Source organism: Brachypodium distachyon, chromosome 4, assembly GCF_000005505.3.
Source record: "Brachypodium distachyon strain Bd21 chromosome 4, Brachypodium_distachyon_v3.0, whole genome shotgun sequence".
Taxonomy (NCBI): domain Eukaryota; kingdom Viridiplantae; phylum Streptophyta; class Magnoliopsida; order Poales; family Poaceae; genus Brachypodium; species Brachypodium distachyon.
In genome coordinates this window covers 47,893,908-47,918,562 of record NC_016134.3, presented here as the reverse complement: position 1 = coordinate 47,918,562, position 24,655 = coordinate 47,893,908, and the positions used below count along the sequence as shown (strand labels likewise).

Below are 24,655 nucleotides of genomic sequence, written 5' to 3'. Positions count from 1 at the left end.
GGTAAAGAAAAATGGACAGAGTTTCTGTTAATTCACTCTCTCAACAGCCAGTTTTACGGGCGATACTATCTGAACAACCTGCTTTACCATTGAGAGAAATGTATCAGTCCAGCAAATTCATAGACCTGGTCAGTTTCTTGTCTTAGTACTAGCTTTTCTTTTCCTGTGAATTATAACTCATTTCTGTAGAGAGTTATGTTTCTTACCCTGATCTGTTCAATTTAGAAGCAAAAAAACTGTTTGAATATGTAGTGCCATTTAATTCAAATTCTACCCGTCCTAATTTGTGGCATGTAATTTATTTTTATGTAATCTGTTTAATTTTGCACTACCGTTAAGTTCAAATTGCGCCCATATTTTACTGATTGCAAGTTTTATGAAACTGCGGCTTGTATATTCATTTATACAGTCTGTTTCGAAGCTGTTTATATTGCCATCTCATAGATCATGGAAGCTTTTTTATTGCTAATGATACATGCATGTTTCTGCTTGAGCAGTACACTTTCATACCTTCTATAACTTAATTTGTATATGTAACCAATGATGTTTCTTTTTGCTGAATGCCCACCAAGCCTAAAATGTGTCTTGTGTAACAAATGCAGGGGAATGATGTAGTGTTTCTTTGAGCTGAGATTTAAGAGGTGACTTGGTCAGGCTCATCTGGCATCGATTTCTCTATTTTTACCTGCATAGCCCAACATCAGCATGGCAACATGCCTTCAGAAAAATGAATCCTTCCAAGACCACCATCCTAGTAGTAGTCTCTTTTTCTATCAGTCATGTGGTACTTAGTTTTATTCTGTTTTGTGACATATGTGGTGGACCAGAATTGAGGGTCTTTGTTATGATAACATGCACATAATTATGCTGCTGGGGATCCGTTATTACAAATTTTGAAGTTATATTTTCTTGGGGCTACACGTGGGGGTATGTGTTGCTTATTTTGTAGTAATAGGCTGGAGGGAGGACTTACAGGAAGTGTCTTTTGTATTTGGCCATTAGATTATAAATCTATGGATCAGGGAATCTGCCTGTTTTCAGTAACAAAACCAGGCGCCTGGTTTTTACACTGAAAACAGGCACCTGTTTTCAAACACAAAAACAGGCGCCTGTCAACTAGACAGACCCCTTTTTTATCTGAACTTTGTGTTTTCCAAACATGGCGAAATGCTATTGGATGTAAAATTGGTTGCTGAGATTTACCTGGCTACAGTAGGAATTGAATTAGACAAAATTGTAGCAGTAGTTTTAAGTTGCCACTTACTTTCAGTAAGGGAGATGTGAATATATTTGGAGCATCCAGTTTTCACCAAGATGTTCTTTTTGGGGGCGGTTTCAGGTGCTAATTCAAAGTTAAGCTGGCTACATCTAGTCCGGTGGGTACCTGTGAAGCCCTCCTAGCGATTCATGAAGCCCCTTCGATTACTCCTTCGTGAGCTGGGTTCAAAGCTAACTGCTAGTTGAGGCAACTAATTAAAGGTGCTAACAGCTAGTGAAGTCCTGTACGTTTCCATAGGATTTGAGTGGTCCGGGCATTCTATTCAGTTCCTGTTCCTATGAATTGTAAACCGAAGATGGCTGTAATCATATATTCAAGAACATATATGGATAATCGATCTCATACCTGGGCGCGCGATTCCTGCGGGAGGCGTCGTCTCACGTATCGTACGTGCGTCTGCTTTTCTTCTCCTCTCGATTTTCTGGGTTGCTGTTTAATTACAAGCAAGTTTGTCCAATATATATAGATGCAGTACCATGAGCAATCCTAATAGGTGTTGGACACAAATTGCATCTAGGTATACATGAGCAATCCTAATAGGTGTTGGACACAAATTCTAGTCTGCATGTAGGTATACTCACATGAGCAATCCTAATAGGTGTTGGACACACATTGTATAGTCAGGGTTAGACAAGAAGGCTGTGTGCGTGCCTTGTACGTGCTGTTCTTTAAAAATGAACCGGAGAAAACCGGGTGGTTTTACTGAAGAACGGCGAACCGGACAGTTTAGGCCAAACCGGCCGGTTCAGCTGCTGTTCTGGAAAAATGAAGACCCACAACTAAATAATTCGCGAGAAGCACAGATCGAACTCACAACCCATCTCTTCCCCACAAGGATGCACCTGCTGGCCACCTGAGCTATCAATTCTTGCTTGCTATTGAGGGGAAAACAATTTTTTTATCCTGTTTACATCGTTGGGCCTGTTCTTGAACATTTGTTTCAACTGGGCTGTGCGTCAGTTGGGCTGGGCCAGTTGCGGGCTTCCGGCAAACACGAGCGGGATGACCTTCATAAATATGTGCCTTCGCAGATCAAATTAATGTCATGTTCACAAATGTGCAACTAATTCATAATTCCGCCGGCACACTGTGCCTGTCTCCGTTATCTCCCCGCCGTTTCTCCACTTGGTGGACAACAGAACTCGATTCGGTCCCATATAAAAAAAAGGGTTGGGAATTTTTCTTTTTTTTTGCCTTACCAAATAGCGGCCGCTTACATGTGTTGCAATAGAACTTCGATTGTTGCAACCCAGTAAGAGCATGGTTGCTATATCGAAAACTCTCTTGCATCCATTAAGGGTTGCGTTGCTATAAAAAATATGTTTCTGCAACGACTACGTCATGTTGCCATTTCCAATGGCACGTTTGCATCGATTCTGATTTTGGTTGCTATATCGAAAACTCTCTTGCATCCATTAAGGGTTGCGTTGCTATAAAAAATATGTTTCTGCAACGACTACGTCATGTTGCCATTTCCAATGGCACGTTTGCATCGATTCTGATTTTGGTTGCTATATCCAATAAACGTTTGCCACCATTCAGCTTTACGTTGCTATTTCTAATGGGTCGTTCGCAACCAGGAAATATTGGTTGCCATAGAAACTCCTTTTGCAGCAAGTACCGTTGGCGTTGTTATATCGAATAGGTCCTTCGCGACGGCCAACGATTGTTGCTGTATCAAATGCTCTTTTGCAACCCTTACATAACAAGTGGCAATAATGCAGAACTTAAGGCAACGCAAACATCTATCGGGACGATATGTCATAATTATCGCAACCCCAATAATTGAAAACACAACAATACAAATCCGTTGCAACATTACCCGCTATTGCAACCACCAGACCCCATATCGCAACCAACACCGAATAATGTTGCAGTATACCCTATCTATTGCATCCGAATTCATCTTGTGGCTAACATTTCCGTGGCACAAGAGTGAAAACCTTGTAGTGAGAGTACAGTGCTTGGTTTGAAAAATCCGATGACGCAATAGTTGATAGTATATTGTTCAAGAATATGATGAAATCTCTAGAGCATCTGCAGAAGCTCCAAGCCATACAAGTTAAAGCTTCCTCGTGGCCGTGTGTTGACCGCACCAATTGCGAAGGCTACATGCTCTCTCGGCACCTCCGTGGTCTGGAGCTGCAAGTCGCATTTGAAAAACTGCCGACGTGGATAAATTCCTCAAGTGTGCCGAACCTCTATCACTTGACGGTGGGACCGGATGCCGTGGACACGCAGGATATGGAGGTCCTCGGGAGGTTCCCAGAGCTCGTTTACCTCAACCTGCAGACTGATGATGATATCATCATTCCTGACATCATGGGTGGCGGTGCATTTCCCAAGCTAAGATACTACCTCACGACTGCATCTGCCAGGTTCCTGCAGGGAGCCATGCCCAGCCTTGAATGTGTTGTGTATTACATCCGCGACGAGTGCAGTGGTGCCAAGTTCGAGCGTGACATTGGCAGCATCGGGAACCTCCCTTGTCTTGACGAAGTCCGATTAGCCTTTTACAGGTGTGCGAGTGTCACGCGGGAGAAGGGAGAGGCCGCGTTGAGGCAGGCAGTCGAGGTCCATCCCAACAATATCACGGTGACGGTGGTACGTACTGCTACCTCCATGCTCATCTTAGTATGATACTCATGACCGCTAATCATTTCCATTTTTTATTTCAGATCTAGCTTGTTGCCAGCGAAGCGTCCGATTCCAATCAGGTGCACCAAGAGGTACATTCCTTCCAGGCCTGATCATATCTACTCAACTAGTATTACCCCAATTAATTGATTCGATCACAAGGACGCGCTGATATTAACTGCTAGATAAAACTCGTACTAGTACTTACATGCAGATGAAAACACCTTATTAATTACCGGATCCGTTTTTATGTGCATCCATGCATTTGTACATTTTCGTGCCAGAATACAAATAACTGAATTTTAAATATTGCAAATTACTTTTTGCATTTTCAAATTATTTTTCGATCCTACCAATATATTTAAAACGTTCACTTTCTAGCATCCTGTAATCTGTTGCCACATTATTTGCTCAAAAAAGAAAAGGAACTCCAGAAATTAGTAACTGAATTGCAAAATGGTCCGAAATTGCAGAGTGTCCATGATGTTTTACCTTTCTGATTCATTCCAAGTTTTGACAGAAACGACGCAGTGCAACACAGGAGGACGGAACCACCATCTTCAGAAAGTCGACACACACCCAAACTACCTGGAGATTTCCTCAAGCAGCAAAACATGGCCACGTTGACAATGTCTTATTTGAACTATTTTGTAACCTCTTATCAATTCAAGATCTTATAAGAACCGCTTTTGCAATCTTTTATTGATGTAAGATCAGGCAGACCCAAACTACCTTAAGATGGTATTTTTGTAATGCAGTTATTTTATTTGAACTATTTGTAATGTATTTTGATCAAATTTAGGATCTACTTGTTGGAATTATGATGCTACAGTACCTTAGTAAGCTATCCATATTGTTATGTTTGGAAGTTTTAAGCTCATTTACTTGATTTGTGGTGACCTTACATAGCAACTGAGCTGTTCATTTTAAATGTGGTGCCATCAATGGTAAAAATCCTAAATCCCAATTGGCAGATAGGGTGGGTGCATCGAGGAATATCACGCCTTTGAGCTAGACTACGAAGCTACTACCTTTAACTGATTGCAAGGGATTGGGAGACCTCTTTTGTACATAAGAAACACTTGTATTTTTTTGCAATGTAACTTGTAGACAAGGAGTGTCAAACCGAAAACTCATGTTACATGAGCCGTGTACCTTGAATTACAGTTCTCCAACGGAGGAAACCATCTTCTCCGATCTGAGCTCTCCTTTCTTCTGACTCTCTTTGTCTCCATCGTTCGTTATGGGCTGCGGCCCATGTAAGCTGACTTGGCCCACCAAACTCTCCTACAGTATAATAATTCTGAAAAATTCAAAAGCTGGAATTTGAACGAATATTTCTGTACAGAATTTTTTGCCTGTCCGCTAGATGAACATGAATTAAATCTTAGGTGCATTGCTAGTCAAACAAAGGATCGACCTGCACAAAATGAGTTCATCTCTAGTTTCGAAACTTGCAAATAAAGCTTCAAGGAATGGAGTACACATGATCGACACGGTGCACTGAAAATGGGAGTTGCTCCTTTTATTCCGCTGGCAATCATCGTTCATGACACTCACGACATGCATTAACACGGATTATTACCAGTGTCATCAGTATAGTCCAAGGGTGCAATACTCTAGGACATTTTGTTAACTGAATTGCAAAATGCTCCAAAAACTGTACATTGGCCATGGCGTTCCACATTTGCAACTGCTTGCAAATTTGGACAGAGGATGGAAGCTCTTTCTTCAGGCAATTCAAGCGAGACAGCATTCAATAAGCAACTGCAGAATTCTGTTCAGATATATCAAAGACCACAAGAAACCAAACACACGTCTCTCCTTCCCTTCCATTCCGAGATCCAGGCTTGATACTCCTGCAAACTGGCCCAGAATGGCAAAGGCAGAGATGATAGCAGGCCGGGCTGCAACTTAACTGCTATTCTCGAATCGGATTTTTTGTAATGGCAGTATTTGTTTATGGAAGGAACCCGTGTGGTTAGAGTGAATTTCATTTTTTACCCTATACTTGAAGAAGATGATACCAATTACGAGGGTTTTCACTCTGTTATCCCATTTAGTGCAAAAATAATAATTCACAAATTACTTTTCAGAATATGTCAGTCCAAGTCGGAGGCGGCTTTTCAGAATACGTCTCCCACCTGGACGACGGCAAGCTCCAGCCGTCCCAGGCCGGCCATTGGGACACGGGCAGTAGCTGGCTGTAGCCTGTTACTGGCTGCTTCGCCGTCGGGAGAAGATAAAACTATACTAAAGTAATTCCACGGCGAACAAACTTCCACGTCCTGGCCAGGGACATCGTCGCCCGCGGCCCATTCAGATTCCACATCAGGAGACGTTTTTACGAAAAAGCTGCATCTGACTTGACTTCCACATCAGCCTATAGGTGGGACCGACCTGTCAGGAACGCGGTCAAACCTTAAAGAGGGTCATTTCTAGAAACTTTCGAACTAAATTTGGTAACAAAGTGAAAACCCTGTTAAATGAAGTGGTGTTCAAAGTATTACGACGTAAAAAATGGAATTTGCTCCCGTACGTGCTTAGGCCATCTCCGAGAAAAACACCCAAATCCTCACTATTTGTCTAAATTTGTCCATATGAGGGTCCATGAGCAGAATTCTCATTTGTCCAAAAGTGGTCCACCCCCCCCCCCCCCTTCCCCATTTCTTCCCAAAATTTGGGAAGAGTATGGGGAGTTCTTATTTGTGCAAAACTCATCCAAATCTTGTCAATTTGTCTTCTTGGCCCATATGTCAAAAACTCATGAAAAAATAAATGGGAGGTTAGCTTGATATTTCGTCCATCCACTTTATGTCCAAAGACCCCTCAAATGGACAAATGAAGAGGACAGATGGAGGCTAACCTTTGGAGTTGCCCTTATGACTTATGACGGAGGCGATACGTCTTTCCCCAAGTTCAGATACTGACCTATAGCTTCATGGTATATAGATAATGGCTCACGTTTCTGCAGGGGTTCAAGAATCTCATCTTGACATACACAAACTTTTTGAAAGATCATACCATCCGGCCTAGGGCGGGGTTTGAGTGTCACACATTAAATTTGCATTTTGATCAAAAATTAGCCAAATAATAAACACATGCAGTTAGATTCACATTCATTTTTTGGTATGTACGTTTCTAAAAAGGAAAGGACAGTTGATTGGCATTCAATTATTTAGGAAAAGGTCCATGTGAAGCCCCCCGGGGATATTTGCAAAATATACTTATGAAAGGTTTGAAATGATCAGGATGAAAGGAGTGGTGAGTGGGGAAATTTTCTTTGCTGATATGTGTTTATTGACCGACTCGCTAATCAACGACTTAATTTGCACAGGTTGATACTTTCGCTGTCCAACAACGGATGTCTCAACTTTGACTAAATTTGAATGCATCTATACACTAAGTCATGTCTAAATACATCCAAATTTTGACAAACTTGAGACATATTTTGTTGGACTGAGAGAGTATTATATTTTGGCGCACTTAGTATGGCTAAATACACATTAATTAAGTAAAGGTGACTAGAGGCCGGACTTCATGTCGTCCAAGAATAAAATTTTAAAATTCCCCGACATCTCCATCGATTGAGTCACATCACACCCATATAAAATTTGTCAGGCCGGCATATCGATGGACTCCCACCGTTCCTTAAATTAGGGCGTAAAATTGTTTTCTTTGACCGAGCTTTTGACCATGATTTAGTCTATTAATATAAATTTGTCATGAAATAAAATTGGTATCATTGGATTAGTATTCAAAAGTACATGTTTATGATTATGATTTATATCGCATAAGTCGCACGTTGATAGAGTAATCTTTGGTGAAACGTTCGGTCAAGAAAAACAATATATGCCTTAATTTGAGGAACATAAGGAGTAAATAAACAAGGGACAAGCCACCTCGCAACCTTTTACACAGCCACTACGCACTGCACGCTAGTGAATCAAACAAACAAGAGCGACGCCGATCGAGCTCACCCTGTAATTAAATTTACATAAAAGGAGGATGGAGTGGGTGAGTGGGGATGATCAGCGACCATAATTTCTTCGCTAAACCGTGTTTGTTGATCGACTCACTAATTAATCAACTCTCACTTAAATTGTACAACTTGGTATTATAAATTACCAGCACGCTTAGCACGGCTGCACGTTGATTAAGTAGGGGCGGCTACAGGACCTTGAGTCGTCCAGAACAATTTGTCGAGCTTCTGCAATCTGCATCGGTTGGTCATGCAGATGCATACACGCCCACCATAGAAAATTTGTTCGGCCGGCCGGTGGATTGATGAGTTCGATCTGGTTCTATCTACTCCGTATATACTACTCGCTCCAATTTATAGTAAGCGTCGGGAAGGATTTAGTACAAAATTAGTACAGTACAACTTTGTACTTAAATGCTGGACACTTATTATGGATGGTAGATAGAACAAGCCACCTCGCAACCTTCACTACACGCTGGCGAATCAAAACAAACAAGAGGCCACCGATCGAGATCAACCTGTAAATTAACATAAAAAAAGGAGGGTGGAGTGGGTGAGGGGGGATAATCACTGACCATACTTGTTGATTGATTGGCTATGCTTGGCCAAATTGCACAACTTGGTATTGTACTAAAATGTATAAATAAAAGAGCTTCCTAGGGGCAGGCGTGGTAGTCAACAATCTCAAAATCAATGGTATTATGATTAGCTCAAGACATTAAACAACTGGCCTGTGTCATGACATTTTATTTTATGGATTAGGAAGGTTAGGTTAACTCATCGGTTTTTTTTGATATGCAAGGACTGCCCATAAAAGTTGTTAATACAAGGACTAAGCATATTTAAGGTAACGTGATTAAGCCTCTGTCAGTATAGTGTTTTTTTTCTTATATATGACACGCTTACTTATGTCCATTAATTATGACGCAAGTGATGCTAAATTTTCTCCAGCTAACTAGATTTCACAAGTTCAGACACGTACCTATAGCTTCATGGTATAAATATCGGTTCACGTTTCTGCAGGGGTTCAAGGATCTCATCTTGACATACACAAACTTTTTGAAGCACGTACCATACCATCCGGCCTAGGGCGGGGTTTGAGCGTCACACACTAAACTAATTTGCATTTTTGATCAAGAATTAGCCAAACAATATACACATGCAGTTAGATTCACATTAAAAAAAAATCTTCTTATGACTACGATGTTTTAAGGAAATGACAGTTGATTGCCATTCAATTAGATAGGGAAACGTTCTAAAAAAAATAGATAGGGAAAGGTCCTGTGAAGCCCCGGGGGCTAGTCGCCAGCGGGGTCACGCTGACAGTGATTTGCTAACTATGGAGTATATATGAAATCTACTTGTGAAAAGTTTGAAATGATCAGGACGAAAGGATTGGTGGGAGGGGATATTTTGCTTTGCTGATCTGTGTTTATTGACTGACTTAATTTGCACAAGTTGATATGATAAATTGGCACACCTAGTATGGCTAATACACGTTAATTGAGTAAAGGTGACGGGAGGACTTTAGGCCGTCCAAGAATAAAAAATTTAAAGGAAAAAAAATCCTCCAACATCTCCATCGATCATACACACAACCCATATAAAATTTGTCAGGCCGGCCGATCGATGGATGAGTTCGGTTTCTCTATATAAACAAGCAACCTCGCAACATTCACACAACCACTACGCACTACAGTACACGCTAGTGAATCAAACAAACAAGAAAGACACCTATCGAGGTCACCCTGTAAATTTACATTAAAAGGAGGGCTGAGTGGGGATAATCAGCGACCATACTTTCTTCGCTAAACCGTGTTTGTTGATCGACTCACTAATTAATCAACCCCACCACTTAATTTGCACAACTTGGTATTATAAATTAACACGGCTGAATGTTGATTAAGTAGGGGCGGCTAGAGGACATTTGAGTCGTCCAAAACAATTTGTTGATCAGATCGAATAGAAGTCTTGGCTTCTGCATGTAGTGTACAAGCCACCTCGCAACCTTCACACAAAGAAAAGGCCACCGATCGAGATCACTCTGTAAATTAACATTAAAAAAAGGAGGATGTGGAGTTGGTGAGAGGGGGATAATCCCTACTGTACCATACTTGTTGATTGATTCGCTATGCTTAGCCAAATTGCACAAATTGGTATTGTACTAATAAATCAGAAATCAGAAGAAACCAAGCCACAACCTGATTCCTCTTCCCTTCCATTCCAAGATCCAGACTTCATAATAGCAGAAGCAGAGATTGCTTGCTGTTAGTCAAACAGGCCGTTAAGTCTGAACTTCAGACTTGCAATTTCTGGGACTCGCATGTTGCAGTCATTGTTTCTGAAAGGAACACAATTGGCCGGCTCAGGCCAAATGCATCAGCTTCAGAATCAGAGCATATGCAGTGAAACCAACGGCAACAATAGGCCCCGATCTACTACAAAAGCTAGCCGCCATTGTCTAGCCCCAAATTCAGAAATTGCCAGGATACATACATATAGAGCACCAAGGCCCTTATCTGATTTCTTTTTGCATTCTTTTTTTTTGACGAAAACAGCAGCGCTGTATTTCATTAATTAAGGGGAAAAAGAGACAAAGGCCTCATAAAGAGGGGAATTATTCCAGAAAGATAAAAGGCAGCACAACCTGAACTAAACTATGAACAAGCAGCTCAAACACTGAATTTCTTTTTGCATTCTTGCCTTCTAGGTATGCACAAGCAGAGAACATCTTCTGAATGTAAGACTAGCCGCAGAGAAACCAAACAATGCTTTCAGTCATACACCAGCAATGTATCAACATTCCACATGTACATATTCCAGGAAAGACAAGGGCATTTTTTTTCTCAAGATTCAGAAAACAGAGTTCGAGATAGACAAGTATATTTAGCTTATTTTAGGTGCTGATGCAGAGAATCTTTTCTTGGTTGTACTAAACTGGAGTAATCCTCCATTATCCTATGGGGGCGCACTTTGAACGTTCTAAATTGAAATTTTATCAACAGTTGTCGGCAAGATGTGAGCTACTAATCCCGTTTCACACAAGTGCCCAAGGGAGAAGGAGGCAGCTGGGCACTACGGCGTGACTGTCCTGACGCTTAAACTTTCATTGTACTGGCACCAATCTCACCAAGGAGCTAGGCAAGAGAAGGGGTCTCTCTCCTCTGTAGGTTACCATCTTCTGAATAGATTGGCATTGGAGAAGCAATGCTTTAAGCTTCTCTTTAGGGGGCTAGGAATCTTTCCTTGGCATACCTAAAGTACTAGTACGAGCAGCCACACCATCATGTGTGCGCCAGTGAAAACTTTTGAAAACTGGAAATGCAGTTCTATTGCGACTGGCTGTCTACACGGTACTCCAGCCGCATCCAAGGACGAGCAGCGTGTAAACACATGCATGACATACACGGGTCTCAATTACCCATCTCGATATCGGATTAATTCGTGTATAGGAGTATCCTCTAACATGGACTGTTATGTAATTTTACGGTCTAACATTGCTCTATTCAGATCATATTCGTCTCAAAATCAACGGTATCGATTATAATTCACGGCAATTGAAATATAGGAATGTAGTATATAAGACATAATTAATTAGTACCATTGATTTTGAGATAAGTTGTCTAAATTAACCAATGTTAGGCCATGGCGATTGCAGTGCAATGTAAGAGGTCAGTCTCCCCCTTTTCCTTTGCCAAGAAAAGAGAACTTAGATTACGAGCAACTGGACAGTGAAATAATTAAATTAATTAGCCCTGGATCTATGTGATTACCTTAATCAGTATGAACGTTATACCATGGGCAGTTAGCACAGTCAAAGCCTAAATCTGCGTAGCACGTTGCACCATGTGCACTTGCACGGATAACCCAGCGATTAGAACGAGCCATTAGGAGTATGGTGTAACGATGAACTAGAAGGGGTTCGAGGAAACCCGTTTTTGAGAAACTCTCATGTCAAGCCAAATAGCCAATGCATTAGCTATGGGTTCTCCATGCTCACCCCATACCATCGACACTTGACCACTGGCACTTACCAACAAAACGACATCTCAAGCGAAAGAGGAGAGAAATTCAGCTCGCCATGGAGCTCGCAACGGGCGCCATGAGCTCCCTCCTCCCCAAGCTCGCCGAGCTCGTCGAGGGAGAGTACAAGCTGCAGACTGGCGTGAAGAAAGACGTCGAGTCTCTATCGAGGGAGTTGGAGAGCATCGAGGTTGCTCTTGCCAAGGTCGCCGAGGTGCCATTGGACCAGCTTGACAAGCAGGTCCGGCTCTGGGCTCGCAATGTCAAGCAGCTGTCGTACGAGATGGAGGATATCGTAGACAGCTTCATGGTGCGCGTCAAGGGCTCCGAGCCAGATGCAGACCTAAAGAGATCCAAGAGATTCAGAAAAAAGATCGCCAACTTCTTCAAGAAAGGCAAGACTCGTCATCAGATCGCTGACAAGATCCAAGATATCAAGGTTCGAGTCAAGGAGGTGGCTGACCTGCGTGACAGATACAAGATCGACGATGTTCGTGCTAATCTGTCTGCAACGAACACCGTTGATCCTCGCATAACGGCTCTGTTCAAAGACCAGAAAGAGCTGGTTGGCATTGAGGAGCCAAGGAATGAGGTAATCAAGAGGCTCATGATGGAAGGGGGGGATGATTGTTTGTTGAACTCCAGGATGCAGCTCAAGATACTCTCCATCTTTGGATTTGGAGGACTTGGCAAGACAACTCTTGCCAAAGCAGTCTATGATATGCTACAATCAAACTACGATTGCAAGGCTTTTGTTTCGGTGGGTCAAAATCCTAATCTGAAGAAAGTTTTCACGGATATTCTCCTCCAACTTGATGAGCAGTCTTGTTCGAATGCATCGATGTTGAACGAGGAGCAACTCATTAGAAAACTCCGAGGATTTCTTGAAAACAAGAGGTACATCTATTCACCCCTTTTTTATGTTTGTTGAAATGATCATGCAAACATGAAATGAACAAACGTAGCAAAAAGGGAAGATTTCATTTATTTTCCTCGAGATGTTTTCAGTATCATGATTTGGGATTTCCTTAGGCATATTCTTATGTGAAACTTTGCACCCTTTAATAAGTCTTGGTACTTCAGTGGTGAATAGAGAAGTTCCTTCCCACTGATTTTTGCACAAATCACGGAGCACCAGTAGACAGTGGTTACTTAAAATACTAGCGAAGCGGCATGACACTAGTACTCGCTTTCAGTTGCCCTTGAGGCTTGAGCGGCGAGATGCTTGGATTGGCTCGAGGTTGTAGGCACAAAACTTTACATTATTATGTACTGTTGAATTTGTATTGAATATTTCTATTAGTTGGATTACATTTGTGTACTAGGATTTTTAATTGGTACATATGGGACAAATTTAGTGTTAGCTAGAGTCGGAAACTTTGCATCAATTTGGAATAAATTTCATGTTAGAGTCGGAACTCAAAAAAGTTGGGAGTCAAATTAACCACAAATCAATTGGATTGAACTACGTATCGAACCCATGGCCTGTTTTTCTCTAGTACTCTCTCGGTTCCTGAATTCTTGTCGTGGTTTTAGTGCAATTTAAGAACGGAGGGAGTACGTACAAGCCCGGCTCCTTTATTTACCTATGTCTTAATTTTTTTATGAAGCGCGATGTTGTACATTGAACAATGCTATTTTCGGATTCCTGATTGTCTTCTTCTTCTTTTACGCTCAGATATACATTTTTTCCAATGCATGGTTCTTTTTTTTAGGCTACCAATGCATGGTTCTCATGGATGCCATATTCAACAGGTACCTTATCGTCATTGATGATATATGGGACAAGAATCCATGGGATATAATGAAATGTGCTTTGATTGATAGTAACTGTGGAAGTAGAATAATCACAACAACTCGTATATTTGAAGTTGCCGAAGAGGCGGACGATGTTTACAAGCAAAAGCCACTTTCTTCTGCCACATCCAAGGAATTATTCTATACAAGATTATCTATTGGTATATGCAAGATTACTTCTGGTCAACCGATTGAGATATCTGAAAAGATTTTACAGAAATGTGGTGGCGTGCCGTTAGCTATCATCACAATAGCTAGTCTGTTGGCCAATAAACCATGGGAGGATTGGTCTGAGGTGTATGACTCTATTGGTTTTGGAGATGGAGCTAACATACACGTCGATAACACAAGAAAGATATTGCTATATAGCTACTATGACCTGCCTTGTTATCTAAGGGCATGTTTGTTGCACCTCAGCATATATCCCGAAGACCACGAGATTCAGAAAGACACTTTGATATGGAAGTGGGTGGCGGAAGGTTTTGTCCATGAGAAACCAGGGATGGGGTTATTTGAGATCGGAGAGAGGTATTTTAATGAACTCATTAACAGAAGTCTGATCCAGCCGGTGGAGGAGCCATATAAGAGCATCATATATGCTTGCGGTGTGCATGATCTGGTGCTCGATATGATCTGTCACTTGTCAAAGGAAGAAAATTTTGTTATTGTCCATGGAAGTAGTAAGACAGAACACCAACCTTCACAAAGCAATGTCCGCAGGTTAGCTCTTCAAAACATAGCCATGGATGAAGAGCCTAATTCAGATAACACAGAGATACGTCAAGTGAGGTCATTCAATGCCATCATGTGTGATGTCAAGAGAAGATCATTTCTTTCGGGCTTCCAAGGCTTGAGAATTCTTTCTTTGGAAAGATGTACTTTTATAAATGATGGTTCTTATCACCTTGAGAATCTTGGAAGGCTACTTCAGCTGAGGTACCTTGGCCTCTTGGAAACACGTACTATGGAACTCCCAGAAGAAATAGGCAACCTGAGGTTTTTGCAGGTACTGGACTTGAGGGAAACTGGAATAAAAGAGCTGCCAGAGAGTGTAGGTCAGTTGAGACGGCTAAAGTGCCTACGCCTTTCTCGTGATTTCAAAGGAGCACTGGGCTGGATCGGTAATCTGGTTTTGCTGGAAGAACTATTGTTGCCCTATGTCTCCTTGGAAATTGTGAAAGAACTGGCCAAGCTCACGGAGTTGAGAGAGTACGGTGCTTGGTTTGATGCCTTAGTTAATACTAGTATACTGTTCAATAATATGATGGAATCACTAGAACATCTGCAGAAGCTCCAAGTCATACAATTTACTTGTCTCACTCCGTGGCCGCGTGTTGACCTGGCCTATGGTGAAGGCTATGTGCCGTATTTTGTCTCACTCCGTCGTCTGGAACTGCATGTCGTATTTGAAAAACTGCCGACGTGGATAAATTCCTCAAGTCTGCCGAACCTCTCTCACTTGACAGTGGGACCGGATGCCGTGGAGGCGCAGGATATGGAGGTCCTCGGGAGGTTCCCAGAGCTCGTTTACCTCGACCTGAATACTGATCATGACGTCATCATTCCTGACATCATGGGCGGCGGTGCATTCCCCAAGCTAAGATACTACGTCACGACTGCATCTTCCAGGTTCCTGCAGGGAGCCATGCCCAGCCTTGTCCGGTATTGCATCGGCGATGAGGGCAATGGTGCCAAGTTCGAGCGTGACATTGCCAGAGATATTTTTGCCTTATGTCTCCTTAGAATTTGTGAAAGAACTGGTCAAGCTCACAGAGTTAAGAGAGTACGGTGCTTGGTTTGGAAAGTCTGATGATGCCATAGTTGATAGTATAGTGTTTAATAATATGATGAAATCTCTAGAGCAACTGGAGATGCTCCAAGCCATACAAGTTAGTTGTCTCGTTGGGTGGATGCATGTTGGCCGCACCAATTGCGAAGGCTACGTGCTCTCTCGGCACCTCCGTCGTCTGAAACTGCGGGTCGCAATTGAAAAACTGCCGGCGTGGTTAAATTCCTCAAGTCTGCCGAACCTCTCTCACTTGACGGTGGGACCGAATGCCGTGGAGGCGCAGGATATGGAGGTCCTTGGGAGGTTCCCAGAGCTCGTTTACCTCGACCTGAATACTAATCCTGACGTCATCATTCTTGACATCATGGGCGGCGGTGCATTTCCCAAGCTAAGGTACTACTTCACGATTGGATCTTCCAGGTTCCTTCAGGGAGCCATGCACAGCCTTGAATGTGTCCAATGTTACATCCGCGACGAGCGCAATGGCGCCAAGTTTGAGCGTCCGATTCCAATCAGGTGCACCAAGAGGTACATTCCTTCCAGGCCTGATCATATCTACTCAACTAGTATTACCCCAATTAATTGATTCGATCACAAGGACGCGCTGATATTAACTGCTAGATAAAACTCGTACTAGTACTTACATGCAGATGAAAACACCTTATTACCAGATAAGTTTTTATGTGCATGCATTTGAAACACAAGTGCGCATTTACGTACGTACATCCCCACATGCACTGGTGACTGATCCCTACCTTTTTCAGTACTTCTCTTCAGATACGTGTACATTTTCGTGCCAGAATAACAATAACTGAATTTTAAATATTGCAAATTACTTTTTGCATTCTCAAATTATTTTTCGATCCTACCAGTATATTTAAAACGTTTACTTTCTAGCATCCTGTAATCTGTTGCCACATTATTTGCTCAAAAAAGAAAAGGAACTCCAGAAATTAGTATCAGTCAACGGTTGCAGCATAGACATTATACGTACGTACGTACGTACTTCTCTTCAAACGGCTAGCTCTTTTTAGCATTTCTCTTCTTTTCTTTTCCTTTTTTTTTGTCATAGTTAGCTTACTTACGTCATCAGCCAACGGTTGCAGCATAGACATTATACTAACTGAATTGCAAAATGGTCCGAAATTGTACACCGCCCATGATGTTTTACCTTTCTGATTCTTTGGAAGTTTGGACAGAAACGGCGCATGGCAACACAGGAGGACGGAACCACCATCTTGAGAAAGTCGACACACACCCAAACAACCTGGAGATTCGTCAATCAGCAAAACATGGCCACGTTGTGGCAAGTACTAAAATTATGCAGTTATTTTATTGGTGACAATATCTTATTTGAACTATTTTGTAATCCCTTATCAATTCAAGATCTTATTAGAACCGCTTTTGCAATCTTTTATTGATGTAAGATCAGGCACACCCAAACTACCTTAAGATGTTGTAATGCAGTTATTTTATTTAAACTATTTGTAATGTATTTTGGTCAAATTTAGGATCTACTTGTTGGAATGATGATGCTACAGTACCTTACTAAGCTATCCATATTGTTATTGTTGGAAGTTTTAAGCTCATTTACTTGATTTGTGGTGATCCTACATAGCAACTGAGCTTTTCATTTTAAATATGGTGCCCTCAATGGTAAAATCCTAAATCCCAATTGGCTCACTTACTTGATTCGTGGTGATCCTACATAGCAACTGAGCTGTTCATTTTAAATGTGGTGCCCTCAATGGTAAAATCCTAAATCGCAATTGGCAGATAGGGTACATCGAGGAAGATCGTGCCTTTGAGCTAGACAAGACCTTTGCTCAGGTACATGTCGTCAAAATGGCACCGAGGTCAGATGGACAATACTGCATATTTACCTTGAATATGCAAAATACACATAATGATGGATTGCAGGCGTGAATTGTACCTGATATAGTATACTAGATGGACAGTCGCGCTTCGCTGCGACGTTGTCAACTCGGGTGTTTCTTGTGGGTTTGAAGATTTGGACGGTTCTTTGATTGTTATATTCTATTCTCTTCAACATCGGATCTTTTTCTCATTCGGTGATTGCTTCTAGTCAGCATAGTATAAACCCAGCCTGTTCCCAGCTAGCTATTCCACTCAGTGCTCCCCCTTCTCTTGAATTGATCTTTGCTACCTTGTCACCGGTGATCTACTTGTTTTTTTGTTGTTCATGTGCGCAAGGTGTGGCGGATTAGTAATCCCTCTCTCTTGGATTTATTACAACTTTAGCACTTTCCATGGATCTTCCTTCCTCCGTTCCTAAATACTTGTCGTGGCAAATTTGCCTAGGAAGGAGTCACTACTTAGATTGGGACCTTAACTACTATGAATTAGTAGGACGAAAGGATAGATCAATAGAAAAACTAAAGTATCCTAGGAGGGGTGTCTGTGGTAAGCACTTCGCCTAAACTCTTTTCAGGCACAACCAGATCAACGACGACAGATTGTTCAATTCCTACTCACAAACAAAAGAGTAACAATCATCTAGCTGATCTAGAAAGACCATCAATCTTTGATTTCAGTACGGACAGGCATAATCAGGTGATGAGCACTATTACCTAATGAAGGAGGTAGAGGTTCAGGTAACACATCAGCTGGCACACCAAGCAACATAAAGTGAGAAAAAATTGCACCACCTTCAGGACGTCCCAATCAACGCTAAATTTCACGAGGGATACGGGCCCTGTGAAATGAATACAGAACGGCCACATCAACAACATATTTCCTCCCAATCAACGCTAAATTTCACGAGGGATAGAATCTTAGGCTGTAAGAATCTGCCACTAAAACACCATCTCCACAGCTGAACCCTCATCAGCCGCCATGATAACCAGTTTGTATCTGCATCAAATACATGTTTAGCACACCTATGTAATACACTAAAAAATACTTGATGTAAGTTTCTGATACCTTGGCGTGGCAGTCCTATTAGTATAGCCGTTTGTGCATTTGTAGGCATCACAATCTTCAACAGCTTTGGACGTCCAGACGACAGGAACCACCATCGCTCTTTGATTCTCAACACGAGCATCCAAAAGCATCTTGCCCCTAAACATTTTATTCTGCCAAAAACAAAAAACAACTAAGCATTTGGAAAAACTGTTTACAGAAAAGGTGAACCACAAAAATACCACGGAAAAATGTGGGATAAGCACGCATATCTGCGAAACAGCAGAATTCTCAAATCGGCGGACGCAAAACGTCGGCAGTTTTTAGCAACCCATTCAAAAGAGTGCTTCACGCCAACAACATTTCAATGATAAACACATCAATCCAAAACTACATTAGGCACAAAGATTAGTGAGGCCTAAACTAAAGTAAATGAGAAAACCGTAGAAATATAGACCTATCACAAAGGGAAACCAGGTCATGGATTCGAAATATTGACATTACTTTAGAACCATACCTATCTAGAATCTATTTGGCATCTGAAGGCCACATATACAACCTGTTGTTTATGGTGGTCCCTGATAAATAAGGGACTGCATTTTCAATCCATATAACAGGGAATTCCAAGAAAAAATAATACTCCCTCCTTTTCACAAAGGTTGGGGTATTTTGTTTCGTTAAGATAAGGCTTTGACCAAGAATTATACTATTAATATGTAACCAATATGATACAAAATCATGATTATTAGAAAGAACTTTTAAAGACGAATCTATTGACGTAAATTTCATGTATGTAAAAACACATATTAATAGAGTTATCATTGGTCAAAGTCTTGTCTTAACGAAACAAAATACGCCAACCTTTGTGAAATGGAGGGAGTACGGATTAAGTGCAAAGTGGACAGCCAAATCACAAAAGGAAATATTTCTATGGGATCAAATATGAACTTACATACAAAAAAGGGCAAGGTCAGGAAAAGAATAATAAATATGTGCTCAATCTTGTATTCCCATTGGCTAGCCAAAAAAAAGTGTGTCAAGTTAGTTAGATGAAGCTCAGGACAATGGTAGTTATCAAACACCCACCTGTAGAGAATCCTCAAGCTCCACTTTTCCTAGTGGAATCTCAGATTCTGCCTATCCCTGCACTTAAAAAGAAATCAAAGCATTTCTATGAATTATAGTGCTATAATTGGTAATAAGAGAAAGAGTAAATTGCAGAGAAACACATATCTAACGGCTCTTGTAACAGAAAACCACGAACCCAGGAAATTTCAACTGATACCCACAAGTCCAACACTAATGATTAACAAAACACCCAAAACTTATGGGTTTGGCCAAGTTAATGGCCGCCACCCCCGCCACGGGGATGTGCATCTGCCGATCTGTGCCGGCGGCGGATCCGTCCCACGAGCACGAGGAAGAAGATGGGGGGCGGAGGTCTCGGAGTGCGGGTCGACGTGTGGATCTTGCCCACGCGTGCGCGCCGGCAAGGGGAAGAGGATGGTGGCAGCGCCTGCGAGGTTGCAGTGCGGGAGGAGGCCCGCTACGGTGGCCACGGTGGCCGGAGGAGAAGCTCCGAGGCGGAGATGCTCCGGTGAAGGAGACACGCAGGCGACTTGGGGAGAAGCTTCGCGATGTCGAGGCGCACCCCTGGCGCCGGAACGGGTCACGGGGGAGGCTTCGGTCGAGCAGATCGGGAGCGGCGGCGCACCTGCTGGGCTTGGAGAAGAAAGACTCCTCGGAGGGGATAGCCTAAGCCGACTCGGCTCGTCTCTCGGCTCAAACCGTTTTCCTTGAAATTGATCTAGAAATTATATTCCTTTGTATGACATGTGGGCCGTGAGTGATTAACTTGGGCAAACCGGTCGATTTCAGGGTTTTTTGTTACTCATTACCGTATGATTAGTGGGTATCAGTTAAAAGCTTTTGAGTTCCTTGTTACAAGAGCCTCTACATATGTGTCTTTCTGCAATTTACTCTAAGAGAAAAATGGTTTTCAAATGGGTTGTATGTCTGTATATGTCGCTAATGCATGAAAACACAAAAAAACACCTGAAGATAATCAACCAACAATCCCACCTTCATGTAAGCAACCTACGCTTTCATGTTTGTCATAGATCTTGGCGAAGTATACCTTTCCGTATTCAATTTTTTCTTAACAGAGATCGATCTATCATCCTAATTTATGAAAAATCAAGAATATAATAGCAACAAAAAGATCACAATTTCTGTTTGGCTAGTCCACTCCAGTTTGCATGACATGGGCCTGCATGTTCAAAGTGCAGCATGGGGGGTTGCAGATTCACATATTAGTTTGACATCTCGCAAAACAATTCTTGCCAAAGTAAAATGACATGTCAGGATTTGTTTTGTCATGGATCTCATGTTTTTAAGATGGCTGATAGCCGGATAGGAAGACTGCATGACCTGAAACAGCATGCTCGCAATGTAGCAGTCCTACCTAATGACACCAGCTTACAATCTCAATAGTCCTTTTATGTGATGCAATCTAAAGAATAGCACGGTCATTCCTTTATTACATAAAAAAGGCAAACCAGGAAGAATTTCCTTGTACAAAAGCAACCAGCAGAATAGAAGGAGAAGTTTACCTCTTGTTCTTGCACGAATCTCGAGCGGTCGGCATGGCGGAGCGATGGATATCCCTAGGAAAGGGGCTTGCGCTTGGGCTGGAACTTGCCTAAACGCACGGAAACGGCTTCAATTCTTGGCCCTTTCTCTTCTCTTGTAGGTTGGGGTGATGATTTCTTGGGATTAATTTAGCTAGTCAATGTAAATATCCTTGCACCTTGGATTGCTTGGCGATGATTTCTTGGGATTCAGCCATGGACTCCTATACCTGGACCGGGGGAGAACCGGAATTAACGTTCGCTTTACCTTCAAAATTCCTGGTTAGATGAATTTGCGAATTCGTTCAGCACCACACTATGTATGCATCCAGCATAGATCGTTGGCCGGGCCAGACAGACAGCAAGGGCCTACGTCACGTGGGTGACATCGCTAAGATGACGTAAGCACACGCACGTCCGTGGTCTTTGCTGCCGACAGCGCCGGAGACTGGATACACGGAGAAGAACTTGGTCACACATTTCCTTGTTTCCTGAACAGTGCAAGCATTACTATTACCTTTCACTGATCACTCCAATAATGTTGCTCGCTTTTATGGGTATACCTACCACCCCAATTTCCACTGAATCGCATTCCCATTTCAGCCAAAATCGACTAGTACTGCGCATCTAGCAAAGCAAACTCCACCAATCCATGCGGCCATTCCCCACAGCGTCCATGCTGTCCACAAGCAGCAGCAAGGGCTCGAGGAGCTAGCTAGCGGAGGTTCCTGCGGATCTAGCTCGGTGAGTTGGGATCTGCGGTTAGATGTCTACTAGCTAGTTCGATCTGGGATTCTTGGGGAAGTATTTAATTTGGGGAATGATTTTAGATTCTTGATTCGGTTTCGTCCTGCAGATCCGGCCATGTCGACTTAGGATCTCGTGTTGTCGTTCTTGGGGGAATTGAACTCCCACGGAGTATTCAACTAGACATTCAAGCACCAACTAGAGTACATCAGAATCACTCTGTAATTTGTATTCCACGAAGCAAGCAGAGGAGGAAGCTCGCCCTCGGCATGGAGCTGGCGACGGGGGCCATGAGCTCCCTGCTCCCCAAGCTAGCCGAGCTCCTCCAGAAGGAGTACAACCTGCAGACGGGCTTGAAGAAAGACGTCCAGTCTCTGTCGAGGGAGCTGGAGAGCATCGAGGTTGCTCTTGCCAAGGTGGCTGAGGTGCCACGGGACCAGCTGGACAAGCAGGTCCGGCTTTGGGCTCGCAATGTCAAGCAGCTGACGTACGAGATGGAGGATATAGTCGACAGCTTCATGGTGCGCGTCGAGGGCTCCGAGCCAGACGCGGATCTGAAGAGATCCAAAAGATTCAGAAAAAAGATCGCCGACTTCTTCAAGAAAGGCAAGACCCGTCATCAGATCGCCGACAAGATCCAAGATATCAAGGTTCGAGTCAGGGAGGTGGCTGATCTGCGTGACAGATACAAGGTCGACGATGTTTGTGCTAATTCAGCTGCCACAAACACTATTGATCCTCGCATGATTAATCTGTTCAAAGATCAGAAAGAGCTCGTTGGCATTGAGGAGCCAAGGAATGAGATAATCAAAAGGCTGATGGAAGGGGGTGATGGTGTGTCCAACTCCAAGCTGCAACTCAAGATACTTTCCATCGTTGGATTTGGAGGACTTGGCAAGACGACTCTTGCCAAAGCAGTCTACGACAAGCTACAAGAGGAATTCGTTTGCAAGGCTTTTATTTCGGTGGGTCAAAATCCTAACGTAAAGAAAGTTTTCATGGATATTCTTCGCCAACTTGACAAGTACTCCTATTTGAATGCAACAATGTTGGACGAGGTGCAACTCATCGATGAACTCCGGGAATTGCTCGAGAACAAGAGGTACATCCATCCATCCATCCATCCATCCTAATGTATGGTTATGTGTTAGATATTTTGCATCTTTAGGATTAACATTAGACATGCACTAGTCATCTATAGAGTACATAGACAGTGAGATTAGGTGTAAACCGGTACCATACTGGAAGTAGACATGGTAGTGGTGTTGGTGTAGATGGCCGGAGTCGTAGCAGTGGAGGTCCGACGCAGGTAGCGGCGTCCCTCTGGTCTGTACCGGCATTGACTAGTCACCGGTGAGGACGTCGTGGTCGGCGGCGGCCTTCCCGTAGCTTCAGCACCTCCCTAGATTGGTAAGGTTCGTAATTGTTTGTTGGGAATACCCCGATCAGGGGGCGATTAGCGGGATTAATGTCATGAAAGTTGGTTCATGACATTCCCTCATCAATTCCTAATTCACAGCCCCTAATCAAGGATGTGATTCTATAGGCGTTTGTTTCCGGTTCTAAACCAGATCAACCAACATTATGTTCTTGAAATGAACAGAAAATATGAGATGAGCAAACATGGCAAAGACTGAAGGTTCATCTTCGACGTTAGGATTTGCAATTTCGGATTGTGATAGGCATGCTTGTTTTCCTCTTTTCACATAAATAGGCATGCGTGTTAATTCTAATATGAAAATTCCCATGATTTACACTCAGGTTTTAGATCTAGGCCCTAGGCGATCGGCGACTACCATACTATCTCATACTTCCAGATGTTTTAGCATCAATTAATTTGGAATAATTTTTTTTGTTATAGTCAGAAGTCAAAAAAGTTGTTAGTCAAATTAACCACAAATCAATTAGATTGAACTGTGAATCAAATACCTGGCATGTTTTTGTCTTGTAACAACCCTTGCCTCCTTTATTTACCTTGTTTTTCCTCGGATTCATCATCTTGTTGGTCGCCATACTTCTCGTTCCTTTTTCTGCCAAGGGTTGCAGTATATAGAAATTATACTAACTGAATCGCAACATGGTCTGGAATTGCACGGTGCCCATGATGTTTTACCTTTCTCATTGTTTGCAAATTTGGACAGGAACAGCACAGTGCCACACTGGAGGATGAGAACACCGTCTCGAGACACACCCAAAATACCCGAAGATTTTTTTCGAGAAGCAGAGCATCGGCGTGTTGTGGCACCTACTTAAATAATGCAGTTATTTTATAGTAGTTTATTGATGTAATATCTTCTTTAAACTATTCTGTAATCCCTTATCAATTCAAGATCTTATTAGAACCACTTTTGAAATCTTTTATTGGTGTAAGATCTAGACATGCACACACAAACTACCTGAAGATTTTGTCAAGCAGAGCACAGGTGCGTTGTGCAGCTACTAAATAATGCAATGGAACTTCTTTAGTAATAATTTTACCGAGATGTAAGATCTTAAAACTATTTGTAATGTACTTTTGTATCTGTATGTATTTTACGATGCTATCTGTAATGTACTCTTGTATCTGTATTTTATGAAGCTACTGCATCTTACTAAGCTATCTGTATTGTAATTTTGAAAAGTTTTAAGCTCATTTACTAGATTTGTGGCGATCTTACGTAGCAACTGAACTGTTCATTCTAAATGGGGTGCCTCAATGGTAAATCCTAAACCCCAATCAGCTGAGGAAGCTGAAGCCTTTGAGCTAGAGGAAGCTGACGCCTTTAAATATCAGTATCGTATGATTTCAAGGGATTGTGAGACCTCTTGTGTACATAAGAAACACTTGTGTTTCTTCTCCAACAGAGGAA

The 24,655-nt window shown here is 42.3% G+C and overlaps 2 protein-coding genes and 2 long non-coding RNA genes across 8 annotated transcripts; 3 read left to right on the top strand and 1 right to left on the bottom strand.

Annotated features, from left to right (window-relative positions):
• The first annotated feature begins 68 nt into the window (after window positions 1-68).
• LOC112272492 lies at window positions 69-1,668 on the top strand. Its single transcript, XR_002966350.1, has 2 exons — window positions 69-641; window positions 1,340-1,668. It is a non-coding gene; the product is annotated as an uncharacterized LOC112272492 (long non-coding RNA).
• Window positions 1,669-3,622: 1,954 nt separating this feature from the next.
• On the top strand, window positions 3,623-17,076 carry LOC106866823 (putative disease resistance RPP13-like protein 2). 4 transcript variants are annotated; one of them, XR_002966349.1, is made up of 3 exons: window positions 3,623-3,883; window positions 3,958-4,008; window positions 16,707-17,076. XR_002966349.1 is itself a non-coding variant. In XM_010241253.3 (3 exons), exons 1-2 carry the CDS (start codon window positions 11,980-11,982, stop codon window positions 15,526-15,528), a joined length of 2,691 nt encoding a protein of 896 aa, XP_010239555.1. In that variant the 5' UTR covers window positions 11,724-11,979; the 3' UTR covers window positions 15,529-16,035; window positions 16,707-17,055. The 4 variants fall into 4 exon arrangements, 2 of the variants coding, with proteins under 2 accessions (XP_010239555.1, XP_024319232.1); XR_001407745.2 differs by lacking the exon at window positions 16,707-17,076 and adding an exon at window positions 4,437-4,455; XM_010241253.3 differs by lacking the exons at window positions 3,623-3,883; window positions 3,958-4,008 and adding exons at window positions 11,724-12,818; window positions 13,677-16,035 and having other exon boundaries at window positions 16,707-17,055.
• A 958-nt stretch (window positions 17,077-18,034) lies between these two features.
• On the bottom strand, window positions 18,035-21,392 carry LOC112272491. The gene is made up of 4 exons (XR_002966348.1): window positions 21,042-21,392; window positions 19,516-19,572; window positions 18,451-18,602; window positions 18,035-18,381 (listed from the first exon to the last, which is right to left on the bottom strand). It is a non-coding gene; the product is annotated as an uncharacterized LOC112272491 (long non-coding RNA).
• Window positions 21,393-21,622: 230 nt separating this feature from the next.
• Window positions 21,623-24,403, top strand: LOC100830989 (probable disease resistance RPP8-like protein 4). Of its 2 annotated transcripts, none has more exons than XM_010240508.3 (3): window positions 21,623-21,803; window positions 21,916-22,908; window positions 23,954-24,403. In XM_010240508.3, the coding sequence occupies exons 2-3, from the start codon at window positions 22,076-22,078 to the stop codon at window positions 24,057-24,059; spliced, it is 939 nt and encodes a 312-aa protein (XP_010238810.1). In that variant the 5' UTR covers window positions 21,623-21,803; window positions 21,916-22,075; the 3' UTR covers window positions 24,060-24,403. The 2 variants fall into 2 exon arrangements, with proteins under 2 accessions (XP_010238810.1, XP_003579031.1); XM_003578983.4 differs by having other exon boundaries at window positions 21,641-21,803; window positions 23,948-24,403.
• The last annotated feature ends 252 nt before the right edge of the window (window positions 24,404-24,655 follow it).

Coding starts and splice junctions, on each gene's coding strand:
- LOC106866823 (XM_010241253.3), top strand. CDS start 11,980: ATGGAGCTCGCAACGGGCGCCATGAGCTCCCTCCTCCCCAAGCTCGCC. Junction 12,819..13,676: donor GGATTTCTTGAAAACAAGAG/GTACATCTATTC, acceptor CATATTCAACAG/GTACCTTATCGTCATTGATG.
- LOC100830989 (XM_003578983.4), top strand. CDS start 22,076: ATGGAGCTGGCGACGGGGGCCATGAGCTCCCTGCTCCCCAAGCTAGCC. Junction 22,909..23,947: donor GAATTGCTCGAGAACAAGAG/GTACATCCATCC, acceptor AAATTTGGACAG/GAACAGCACAGTGCCACACT.